The sequence below is a fragment of the Blennius ocellaris genome (genome assembly GCF_963422515.1).
Source record: "Blennius ocellaris genome assembly, chromosome: 3".
NCBI classification, from domain to species: domain Eukaryota; kingdom Metazoa; phylum Chordata; class Actinopteri; order Blenniiformes; family Blenniidae; genus Blennius; species Blennius ocellaris.
The window spans coordinates 4,664,488-4,677,631 of record NC_137652.1 but is presented as its reverse complement, the minus strand read 5'-3'; the positions used below and the strand labels follow the sequence as shown (position 1 = coordinate 4,677,631).

Genomic DNA, 13,144 nt, shown 5'->3' with positions numbered 1-13,144 from the left:
AACGGAAAGAAAAAAAAAAACTTTGATCCCTCTCTGGCTGGCTTAAATAAAGCTCTGAAACAATCCTGACAAATGCTGGAAACAAGGTAAATTTAACGTATTGGATTTAGTGCAGACTGGAGCATCGAGCCAGAGAGAGAAAACACTGTTTCATCAGCAAATAAACATTCACGTTGGGACTGAAACCAACACAGTGTTTGTTGAGCCAAAACAACACGGCAAGTGTATCTTATTATCAAAACATGTTTCTGATGGAGAAAAGTTAGTCAATTAGTCAATAAAATAGTATTAAAGTTAAGTCCGACGGCGTTTTCTGGGCGATATATTTGGACAAATCCTGTGTAATTTTGCTCATTGCGAGTTCCAACGTTTAAAGAAACATTCAGAGCGTGAGGCTTTAAAAGTCGCATAGAATTGTGACCTGACTTGACCTTTCACACGAGCTAAACCACAAGAAAGAAAAAAAAGACAGAACGAGTGCGAGAAGTTGTGTCGGTGACGGTCAAACCGTGGAAGCCAGCAGGGCGCCTGTGCGAATGTCGCCGCACGGTGTTTGCACAGTTTTAAGCCGGTTGTCGGTAAATAAGCAGGACAAGTTGTGGACATGGGAGCAGAGCTGCCCGAGCCGCCGCGGCTGCTGATCCAACCCCTCGTTCCTTCGGAGGCTGAAAGCCGGGCGAAAAGCCGACTGCCTCACAAAGACGTCACTGCGATTCATTTGACTTAATTGAAGAGGATTTGCCTGCTTATAGCGACAGCGTTTGCTGGACGGCTCGGAAATGTTCCACATATGGAGCAATCTTTGCTGAGTTTCTATCCTATAGGCAACAACAACAAAAAAAAAAAAAACATTCAAATCAAAAAAATAAAAAAGGAGAAATTATCCTGCAGGCGTCTTTCTTGTTGATTTGAGCTCGGCTGCTCTCTCGTCTCTGGCATATGGTTTTCTGAAATGAACATATTTGGACTCAATAAGGAGTTTTATAAATTCGACGTCTTCGCACTCTGGTCCAATTTTGGGATGTAATTACCATCTGCAAACTCCTCCTCATTTGTGGAGCACTTCAAGTCTCGGAAACAGAGGATGTCTGCAAAAGTTGGACTGAGCACACGCAGAACTCCGGCTCTCAACTTCCCATTAAGATCATAACAGTGTTGATGTGAGTCAGTGGCGCACGTTCACAAGCCAACAGTGAAATGATTTTTCCATTTTACAGGCCGGTACAACCCGGCCATTAGTCCTTGAAGCGTCATCCAGGTTTTCATTCTTTGTTTTCCAGGGGCCATGTTGAGAAGCCCGCCACACATTGCAGTGTCAATGACATTAACCACTTCGCAGTGCTCATTTTAAATGTTCAGGTTAAATTTCATTTTCTGTAAGAATATTTCAAGACATTTTCGACTGTTTGTCACACATGGAGGCTCTCGACACTCCACGACGTTCACACATGGCAGAATTCTTTCAGAAAACACCAGAAACTCTCACGTCTGATCAAGTCAAATCAGATCCAACTTTTTTTCGTAGAGCACATTTCACACGCTGTGCATCACAGAGTGAGTTACGTACAAAAAAAAAACAAGAACCCAAAGACACACAGATTGCCGTGTAAATGCAACACTTTTCTCAAACGATGGGGTTTTTTTGGGGGTTTTTTTTTCCCCCACCTGGAATTTTAAATGGCACTCTCGCAAATTGAAGACCATTTCGGAAACCATCACCTTTCACCATCTGTAACACATCCCAGAAGCCTGACAAACACCAGCGGTTCAGACGCTCACGCTCACAGTTTGTAACTCGGCCGTTTCCTCCTGGAACCTCTGACGGGCGATAAAACATCAGCGCGAGGAAACAAGAAGAAACAAAAATATTGGCATTGCCGAATGGGATCCCTGTGAAAGGGTTAAAATTGAAGGTTTTGGCAATGAAAAGGCTTCCGCGCAGCCATTGTTTACGTTAGCGGCCTCGTGTGTGTGTGTGTGTGTGTGTGTGTGTGTGTGTGTGTGTGTGTGTGTGTGTGTGTGTGTGTGTGTGTGTGTGTGTGTGTGTGTGTGTGTGTGTGTGTGTGTGTGTGTGTGTGTGTGTGTGTGTGATTTGCCTACTTACAGGCCACCTGCACCTCCGTCCTCCGGTGTATCACCGCCCCCATCCTGTTCCTCACCACACACTGATACTGGCCGGCGTCGGTCCTCTTCAGAGACGGCATGAACAACCTAAGGATGGACAAGAAACGGCAGGACGGTGAGTCGTGAGCAGAGAGGAGCCCTAATTGGGGTGACGTCCGGAGATTAAAGAGGGACAGAAGGAGAGAAGCCGGAGGTCTGTTTGTCCATACGAACGCACTCTGGCGTCGTTTCAATTCGTGACCTTGATCTGAGGAAACGCATTGGGTCTGAGGTTGTACAAGTTGGGGTTTTTTTTTATAACAGAAGGGAAGGCAGAGGAGTGCGTGTGTCTCTGTCTGTGTGTGAATGTGTACTGTATGTGTGTGTGTGTGTACTGTTTTTGAGCGTGTGCGTGTGTGTGTGTGTTTTGTTTTTCACTGAGTGGGATTGTTAATGGGGTTTTAATGGACTGTGCTTCACTAATGGGAAGTTTGGCATGGGATCCAGGTTGATGCCATGCTGGACACACACACGCACATGCACACGCCCACGCACACCCCCCCACACACACACACACACACACTGGAAATGCACAGTAAAACTGGACATCGCTTTGGGGCTCATTATGAGTACTGGGACAGCCAAGTATTTAACTCCCAGGCTGTCGGCAAAAGCTGCCAACATACACACACACACACACACACACACACATGCACACACACAAACACGCACACATGCACAAACATGAAAGACTTGCACACGCAGTTCCATTAGAATCAAGAACGACACATTACACAGCAGCTCCGATCCTGAAACAGATTTTGATATTGGACACTTTCTCTCTGTCGGAGTTCCATTGTGTTTTGTTTTTTTGTTTTTTATTTTGTTGGGAGGGTTTTTGTATCAGGCTGTGATCAGGGTGGCGGGTGACGAGCTTCTCAGAAATTTCAACAAGTGTCTTCCTGATGTTGATTGGTGAACACAAAGACGCGAGTTGAAATGGCATTAAATTCTCGATATCTCTGACAAACTTCCCCGTCTTGTAAACAAGCAGAGATTTACCATGTAATTCAAAAGGAGAGTCATTTCAAAGGCAAGATTCAGCCTGGATGGACCACAACTCCCCAGCAGCGTTGATCTCAACACTAAAAAATTTTTTTTTTTTAATACAAAATTGAGACGACGTGTGATGTTGTGACGCGAGCTGACACTGATAACAGTGTGAACATCATAGCACATTGTATAAAATGAAATGCGGCGAGGCAGTAATAAATCAGACTTTATGATTACAAGCTTTAAAGTCGTTCTCCATGCAGTTTTTTTTACCACATTGGCTGAAACTGATGAAAGAAAATAGGACTTTTGCGAAAAAACATAACTTGGCATTGGAACACGTTGAGGTGAAGACGATAAAACAAAGCAGGTGTTACATCCACTTGTCGACTGATGGTTTTGGGGGTTTTTTCCTACTTGCTGCGCGAAAAATTTGGAAATGAAATGAACTGCATTTAAAAACCACTTTTATTCACATTGCATTGTGATTGGTCTCACATTCAACCTCTCACAGACAGTCTGTTCAGAGACCAGGGACTGTCATTTTGAAACAACTTTCCACAGTGTCGTGGACACAACTCAACACTGAGCAGAGATATCAGTGATTTCATGTTATTATTGGAGCCAAAGCAGCATCGAGGCCGTGCTGTCAGGGTGACTTTTAATAAACGTGCATAATGCAGCAACGATAAGACGCTTGGAACTTTAGTTTGAGATTTTATGAAAATATACACATTTATATACTGCAAGCCACAACAAAGAAGATCTTGATGTTTAAATTGAAAGATTTCTAGCTTAGCAGTCCGGGTGACGTGAGGTCCGTCGGTGGCGTCGGATCTGAAATGTGTTTGACGTCTCTGGACGAGGCTTTACTTTGAGGAACTTTTGCAAATGTTTGCAGTGATTGGGAATATTTTGTGGCAAAAAACAAGAGACACAATGAGGCTTGAAAAAAAAAAAAAAAGAATTATAGGTAGACTATATGTAGACGACGTGCTGATTTCAATGTAGAAAAAAAAAGAAGTCTGTCAATCTGATTACAATAAAAATAAATAAATAAAAACAGACTCAGACAGTGAAAACTGCTGTTGGAAGTGCAGCCATTTGTCTCACGATCGTCATTTTCACCTGAATGCCAGACTTCCCCTGATGTTTCTCATGATATAAAGTATTATCATGAATTCGTCTTAAGATACAGTTTAACGCTGACGTTTATTTTATCATTGGAATCTCTCTTTAACCAATTCAGTCCTAAAAATGAGTTTTGCTGTAAAGGATTGATATTTTTTCCGATGCCTTCCCTCGATGGGGAAAAAGCACCGAAGACTATCGGTATGATTATTTCACTGGAACAGCGAAAAGTTGCAATCCTGAGGGTAAGATGACTCTTCACTCATATTATTGTGTGATGAGTCCTTATAGATTTATATCTAAAAAAAACAACTATATTCTATTTTCAGACAGGGAAGTTTCACACGGTTAATGAGGGTAAAAATCAATTGACAAGTCGCATGATTCAACATTTTGAGTGGGCACAACCGATGTTCGATGGACTAATTATGCATATTATTTCAATATTAAAATACACCATCATTGTTTTCTCTTCGATCACGGTCAGCCAACGCGGGTACCTATGAGCACAGGGTTTCCTACTGGGACCCTGTGAGCAGTAAACTAATTCATCAGGAAGTTCGAAGCCCTTGGTGTTCCTCCGTTAAAGTCGCTCTCAGACTGTAAAAGGCCGGTGACCTCTGACCTGCGCCAATCATGGCACTGAGCCTAACCCTGATCCGAGTGCCATCCTCCACAGAGCGGCGCCACGCCTCCTGGCTCGCATCATGGCCGCCTCCAAAACGCTGGCTCAACCTCTTCTCTCTCTCTCTTTCTCTCGGACGAGCGAGGAATCCCAAGATTCCCTGTATTTCTGAATGGTGTGGAAAACTATTCTGTTTCACAGCGAGCGAGCGAGAGAGAGAGAGAGAGAGAGAGAGGGGGAGGTGCGTGGAGCAAGGCAAAGAATTAGCTCAGACATATTGATTGGTGCTCCTCTTCTTTCCCCCCCAGACCATATACATATTTATAGTGCTAATGTAATTATTAATCTCACTTTGGCTCTGCTGTCCGAACGCTCTGACCTTCTCTAAACACACTCCATCACCTACGGACACAAGCCCCCCCCACCCCCCCCCAAAAAAAAAGAAGACAAAAGGCAGGCACAGAGGAAGCAGAGACATCAATGGTGGGGCGAGTGGCCAGTACTGACCTGTACTGTGGCGTCCAGTCTGTGACGTTGCTGTTGTTGAGCGTCCAACGGTACTGCAGGGGCCAGCTGCCTCCAGCCAGGCAGGTCAGCACCAGCCGGTTCCCCTCCAACACCACCTGCTGCCCCGCTGCACCCCCCCGCAGGTAGGGGGCCACTTCTGACACACAAAGACACACACCGAGGAAAGAAGATCAGGGTTTTTGTTTTTTTTTTCAGACCGTATCAATCATTCATAGACGATAGAGTAAACTCCAGCTGCGATTATTTTCTTTCTCTCTCTCTCACACACACACACACACACGCACACACACACACACACACACACACACACACACAAAGAGAACAGATAAAATCGAATATTTCCTGCCACCGACAGAAAAGAAAAGAAACGACCGAGAAAACAATGCGTCCTGATTTGTATTGGGCATAACTTCAGACTGGAAACTTCCAGATCTGCAATAGTGCTTTCAGATGCCATTTAGCAAATGTCAAATCCGATACATAAACTAATTTACAGGCAACTGGAATCAGAGCAATGACAACAACAACAACAACAACAACAAGAGAAGTCGCTGCCGTCCTCCCCTGAAACTCTTTACTCAATTCATCAAGCCTGTCGAAGCGCAGCAGTGTGGCCGCCACATCACAACGGTGAGTTAATACAGACCGCTGCTGCTTTAATGACTCAAAATCCTCCTGCGTTCAAAACGAGAAGGTGAATGTAATTGCATCAATACTCACTGAATTCCGAATATAATTTCTACAAGGGGATCTCAAAAATCATTACAAAGTTTCAAGAGTGTTTTTTCTTTTCCTCTTTTAAATGTAACCCTTCCTCATTTGGCTTATCAACTCAAAATATTGTGAATAAAATAACTCAGTTTCTGAGTAATACGTCTACTAATGTGGTATTTGTTTAGTTTGACTTGCGCCAATCTCTCCACCTGTGTGAATTCTAATAGAAATATGCACACGTACTTGTTGAGTCAAGCCTCGTAACCACAAACACGTAATGCTCATGGAAGAACTTTTGCTTTTAGAGCTTTTCGCGCCGTGTCGCCCCGTCTCGGTTCCCGAGCACTGATGTGCATCAACGGTCCAGAAAAGCAGCCGCTGTATCACGTTTGCTTCCCCCCCCCCCGGAAAGAGACGAACGCCGTAACTTGACGACTTGCTTTAGCGCGGAGCGTCTGCCGCCCCGGCGCTGGCCGGTGCCACTTCAAGCGGATCAAATGCCGTGGGCACTTTGAAGTCGCGCTGGTCACAAAGGTCAAACGCTTTGAAAGTTACACTTGGAAACGGGAGACTGAAATATGATGGGAGGTGCAGGAAGAGGGCGCCTCGCACGAAAAGGTCTGGACTTATTCTCCAACGGAGGTGAAGATCGGTCGAGCGTCGTGGTTTTACGCAGAAATTGTTGGGTTTTTCTTTTTTTGGGGGGGGGATATATACACTGGGCGTAATAAACCGGAAGTCAGTTGCGAGTCGTGTACTGGACCCGATAATTCAGTATATTCCGGTGAAAACATTTGGATTTAGGCCAAATTAGACAGTGACAAGTGGCGATGGACATCATACACACACGTCACAGGCTTTGAGCGACACGTTTGCTATTTTTTTCAGCCATCTTTTCCTCAAACTGACCGTCCAAATGACGGCCGGCCGCCTAAAACTACGTCGGGCACTGAAGGTGCGACTTTCGCCTTGAACCGGAACACGAAGGCATTCCCTTCATTCGGGCGCCGATTGGGCCGCCTTTCAGTCGGAGTCCATCTCACAGCCACTTTGGTTTTCCCGTCGTGGGGCATCGTTAGGACGCAGCGACACGTCATGAGACGGGTTCATTTTGTCCGTCTTCTTATGCAATTCGTCCTTTGTGACGCCGTTGGGCAGGCAGCCGTTATAAAAGACATCGACCTTCTTCGGATCTCCTTCCATTACTCCCCAGCACTCAGAGCCAATCAAAAGAACAGCCTTGATCTGCTGTTGTGAAGCCTGATTGTGCTATTTGGACTTACAGATGTTATTGACTTGACAGAAGGCAGACAAAAGGAAGCGGAGAAGGACTGTATCAAAGAGAGAGAAAAAGAAAAGAAAAAAAAAAAGCCATGACAACACCAAAGAGCTTCAGGTCAACCTGCTGCCTCCCGCTGATGTTGGGAAAAGAAATCAAGTGGTAATCACCATTAATCGAACCGCCAGTATATCTATATTTAATTACAGCGAGTGTAATCAACCATGAAAAGAGAATTATTATGCAAATGGGCAAAATCAAGTGAGGCTTTTGTCTTCACTCATACGTTTTTTTTTATTTGGCACGACGCAAGATGACATATAAGGATGTGCGCAAGTAGTGGGCAAGACGATTAGATGAAATATTAGTCGGTTAGTGGGGATTTCGGTCTGAGCTCCAATAACTACAGTTTTAAGACAGCGTGGTGGAAAGTAGGGGTCGACGCTCGTAATTACATTCGTCTACCAAATGAAACAAGGAGCGCGTCAGGAAATTAAAAAAAATAAGTATCGATCACTTCAGGGTACGACTTTCAACTTGAATATTTAGATATTAACCTGCACGAGACACCAGCCGCTACTGAGATAACCCACATTTTAGAGGTTCCCACAACAATATGTAAAAAAAAAACCCAGATAAAACACCGATTCTGTTAATTCACAGCCGAACAACATTGATATTAACACCATTAGTTAAAAGGAGACGTTTCTTACTGATATAGTCATTATTTTTTCTAATTAAGTTTAGAAATTTCTTTCCTACCGCACATGATTACACTTTCATTGTGATGGCAAAATGTGCTTAAAACACAAAGTTGAAATAAAATCTAAGGAAACGAACAACAAATTAATTAATTACCCCGCCACGGCTCGCGTGCTTAAAACACAAAGTTCTGCAATAAAGCGGAATCAAAGTTCAGAGAGTTTAACTCTACTCTAAATTTCCGGTGAACAGATCAGGTGAAGGTATCCAGAGGGTAGTAAGTCCATAAACATGAGAAAAGTTTAAAGAAAAAAAAAATACAAAAAAGAGACGGTCACAATGAGAAATACGGAGTGAAACAAAAAAAAAAAGCCTGCTGCTGATGAGCAACTTTTTAAACCCCCTGATGAATGTCCGGACTGTGAGATTATACATTTGTCAAAGAATGAGCGATGAGTCAGCGCTTCTGCCCGTTCAGCTTTCATTATCTGGTGGTTCCTCGGTTTCACTGTGCGTTTCGACTGAACTGGACATCTGCTGATGGTCGGAGTGGAAAAGGCCACTGCAATGACTGGAGGAGTCATGGTTATTATGAGAGTTGAGCATTATAAATAAATAAATAAATAAATAAATCCGTCAGTGGCAACAGCATAGAAATAAAAGAGTTATTTTACTTATTTTAGTGACACACCCAAGCACACGTTGTACAATTTTGTCTCTTCCAGTCACTTTTGCAGACGACGACTCATAACAAGCGACTCAAAAAAAAAAAAAAAAAATCCCAAAGGTGCACTTCCTGAACACTTCCAAGCAATTCCAGGCCGTGGTGTTTAAACTGTTGGCTGAGGTGTGCAGACCTGGCTCTGCTTCCAGGGTAAAGAGAGCGTCCACGCCGAGGCCTGAACCCTCTGGAGCAGAAAGGAAAGTTCAGCTTTTGAGGTTCGCTGTGCTTGATAGTGATTTGTTTTTGTTTTTTTTAAACATGCACAAACATGATTAGGCGATGACTGTAAGACATAGTTTCATATTCTCTATTTCTCTCTCTCTCTCCTCCTTCATCTCAGCTTCCTCCCTCAAACCCTCTCATTTCCACTCCACTGTCTCCGCTTCCTCTCCTAATTCCTTATCCCCCTGCGGATGTCTCAGGGCCACGTCTTCTCCCCTCCTCCCCTCCTCCTCTCCTCCTCTCCACCTCTCCACCCCTCCTCCTCTCCTCCACCCCTCCACCTCGCCCCCTTCCTTTCAGATTGATAGCTGCCTGCTCGCCGCACGAGAGGGAAGTGTTCCATCCAAGACAGATTTATCTGTGTGTGCGGCTGGAAGAGATCGAAACAGTGCACGCGTGTGCACGTGAGTGCGCACGTGAGTGCGAGCACAAGGATTTATTTGGAATATTCCGTCTCAACGCAGCGATGGCTGGCACTGCAGACGCCAATGCCATACTGCTGACCAGCACTATAACTCACTCCCTCTGTGTGTGTGTGTGTGTGTGTGTGTGTGTGTGTGTGTGTGTGTGTGTGTGTGTGTGTGTGTGTGTGTGTGTGTGATACATTTGCAGGGCCCTATGTTTATTGCATGACACGTTTACGCCGCCGGTGTAACCGTTCTCAGGTTGTACTCCAGCTACGCAAACGGAAACGCCACGCCGGCCGTGCGACACAATGTTTTATGTCGTTTCAGGACAAAGATTTTACTTCAGGGCTTAAAATACAGTTGGCTAAATTTAGGAAAAAGGCTCAAGTTAACAAGATTTACCATTTTCAGCGAGACCCGTGAGTCTACAAACGTGCGCGTGGGACATGTTCAGGTGATGTCATGTTTAAGCTCAAGGTGGGCACGTCGCTGTTGGAGCTGAATTGAGCGGCAGCCTGCAGCACATCGTTCTAAGTCAATGCAACGTCCCCGTCAGGTGTAGAAATATAGAAAGAGAGGGGGACCAGGGGAAAGAAGTCACACCTGCATGGCTATTTTCCAAAAGACCACTTTGATTTCAAACTCTTTGGCACGGTGGCAATGTGGGAAAGCAAAGGCCTCTTGGACAATCTCTGACATCTTCAAAGGGCCGTTCGAAGGTTAAAGAGATAGTCCAGGTCATTTGAACAGGGGTTGTATGACGCACTAATCAATGCTGAGCACATTTCCTGAAATAGATAAGGCTCAGGATGTCCGAGGCCGACGCAGAAGTGAAGAAGTGGAATCTTTTGAACTTCCTGAGCAAAGGAAAAACAACTGTTCAATGCTACTCGTGTGCTAAACTGAAGCTTTTACGTGACGCCCACATGGCCTTCTTAAGTGAAAAAGGGAAGAAAAAAAAAAAAAATGAAACTTGTAAACAAGGGAAAACAACGACATTTCTGGAACGCTGCTGCCGCTTAAAAACGGCTTCCGAGGTGCAAAACACTCGGACTCCGTCTCCGTGTAAACGGGGGTAAATGCAACTTTTGGAAAATGGAGGAAAATGGAGGGAAAACACTACTTTTCTGAAATGCTGCTACGTCACATTTGCTCGTTGTTAATAGTTGTACTTCATATGTGAAGTTGACGAGACGATAAGGACGACGTTCGCCTCCGGAGTTCGTATTCTCCTGGGACTTTGTACTTGTAGAGTTGAGAGTCAAAGCAATAACAATCCAACTGGAATGTCCACGTACTCACCCCAGGTTAAATATTATATTAAATATATCGCATTTTTGTTCTTTGCAAACTGCAAACGGCCGCAGCCACTCGTGGTCCAGAATGAAAACCACAGTTTTCAAAATCGCGGCCTAAAACTGTCCCGGTAACACGCTGGGTGATCCAGGCAGCAGCAAGTCCTCAACCACTGGATGGTCTAAATCAGGGGTCGGCAACCTTTAATGCTCAAAGAGCCACTTGGTCCCGGTTCCCACTGAACACAACACCCAGAGAGCCGCACGCATTTTATTTTGACAGTCCCACCGGCAGACCACGCCAGGAGGACACGACACACAAAACCTTCTTCACTGCTGGTCGCCAACTTACAACTAATAAACTTAACTACATGAACTGAGCAACAAAAACACAATTATTACCAACACTACAAACCTAACATCACCCCCAATTATTACATCTAAAACACGACAACCAGAAACTCCCATAATGCATTGCAGCTCTCAGCTCCTTTACCACTACACATTATTAAAATGGAAGATAAATGTGGGAGATGTGGATTGTTAGAACCATGAGTGTGAGCGCTGTGTCTTTAATGTCCTGTAGTTGTTGTGTAATTCACTATAATTTGCCGTCACTCTCAACAGGTCTGCAATGAACCTCCTGGAATTGTCGGCGCTCCGCAGCGCAGCGGTTTTACTCTGAAAGGTACAGGAAGCTCCCAGCTTCAGACACCAGTTGAGCCGCTGTCATGACCTGCAGCCGCAATTCTACGTTCTTCATCCATTATTGTTGCGTAATGACGTCACGTCGCTGCGTCGTTCACGACCCGCCTACATTTTACGCCACTCTTTGTAGCGGGACTGCGCTCCGGGTGGCCTTGCCTCCTTACGTCCCTCCGGGATGAACTGCAGTGGGGCCGAGGCTCCAGGAGCCGCAGTGGAGGGACCAAAGAGCCGCGGGTTGCCGACCCCTGGTCTAAATTCCCCGATAGAGCCTGGTGGCATTGGGGAACCGAAGCACAACTACAAGCACGTGTTGTTATGGGACGGCTCTGAGGCCGGGCAGGAACACTCTTGAGGGCGGCGGGGGTTTTAGCACACCACGGCTCGGATCTGGACCAGGAGCTCTCTGGAATCTCATCCGACGTGACCGTCACGATGTGACGGTGCCAGAAGGAAGGTTATGTACCTCCGCCTCATCTACTGCACTCTTTATCTACATTTGCTGCACATTGCCCCCCCCCCCCCCCCCCTCTAACCCACCAATCATTGCTCATGGTTGCTTAATACCTTCTGCTTTAAAGACAGTCCATTAGAAACTATAGATAGACGGCGAACACCACGTCTGAGCGAAGCAAGGTCAGCTAACAGCATGTTTCAGTCACTGCTGCTATCGGTCTTCCTCCCTTCCTCCCCCTCTCTCTCCCACTGTCACTCAATGTCATGCCCCCCCCCCCCCCCCCACCTCCCCCTTTCCACTACACCGTTCCCGCCTCTTTCTAACCTGTCCATCTTTCTCGTGCGCCCGGCTGCCCGGCCACCTCTCTGTCCATCAAGCCCCACCGCTGCCTGCCTTTGTTCTGCCCTCCGTCTCTCGTTGCCCCTCGGTCCGTCTCTGTCAAGAGTGTGGGGCGGCTCAAGGTCTCCTCTCTTCTTTTGTCTCTTCGGGAGGAATGTTGCCTAACAGAGAGATCGGCCTTGAAATATGACAGGAGAGTCGCAAAGCAGACGTGTACACACACACACACATCTCTCTCTCTCTCTCTCTCTCTCTCGCTCAGACGAGCTTCCACTCCCGGGTTACACTCATGAAGCTGCTTAGGCAGATTCCGGAGAGGAATTCAATTTGCCGTGGAGATGAGCGCCGCGATAGAGGAGAGGAGGGCTAAAGGGAGAGGAGGAGAGAGAGAGAGGGAGAGAGAGAGAGAGAGAGAGAGGAGTCTCTGCTCGGGGGCCTAAACGTCCACCACCCTCCTGCCCTTCCTCTGGTCTGATCCGGCCCTGTGAGTGTATGAGTAGTGACAATTAGGCCCCGGATGACCTTGTCCTTTACAAATGGGCCCAGAAGAAAGAAAATCATTATTCTTACATTGTCCTGCATTAACTATTCCAAAATGCATTCTGGGTTTTGTTTTTTTTTTTGTTTTTTTTCCCTGCAACAGCTGTGGTGAGATGTGATATTTTCGCCGGCTCAACATGGGGTCATGGTGCTGGCAAAACAACCAACAAAATGTTTTTTTTGTTGTTGTTTGTTTTGTTTTTTTTGGAGATATAAAGCCTGAAAGGTGGCGGTTGAAAAGGGAGGCCCTGGGTGGTCCGGTTTGCATTCGGACATGCAGAGGAAGCCCCGCAGTGTAAATGCATTTCAGAGCACCAGCA

At 45.8% G+C, this 13,144-nt stretch overlaps 1 protein-coding gene across 3 annotated transcripts in view; it reads right to left on the bottom strand.

Moving 5' to 3' along the window:
* The window catches only part of LOC308128664 (protein sidekick-1-like), a gene marked incomplete at its 5' end in the record, with an annotated part of 285,540 nt that overhangs the window by 168,432 nt on the left and 103,964 nt on the right, over positions 1-13,144 (bottom strand). For all 3 annotated transcript variants that reach the window (XM_080494304.1, XM_080494305.1, XM_080494306.1), the window contains 2 exons: positions 2,105-2,211; positions 5,420-5,576. In XM_080494304.1, the coding sequence (XP_080350430.1) occupies positions 2,105-2,211; positions 5,420-5,576 (264 nt within the window). The remainder of the gene's footprint in view (positions 1-2,104; positions 2,212-5,419; positions 5,577-13,144) is intronic.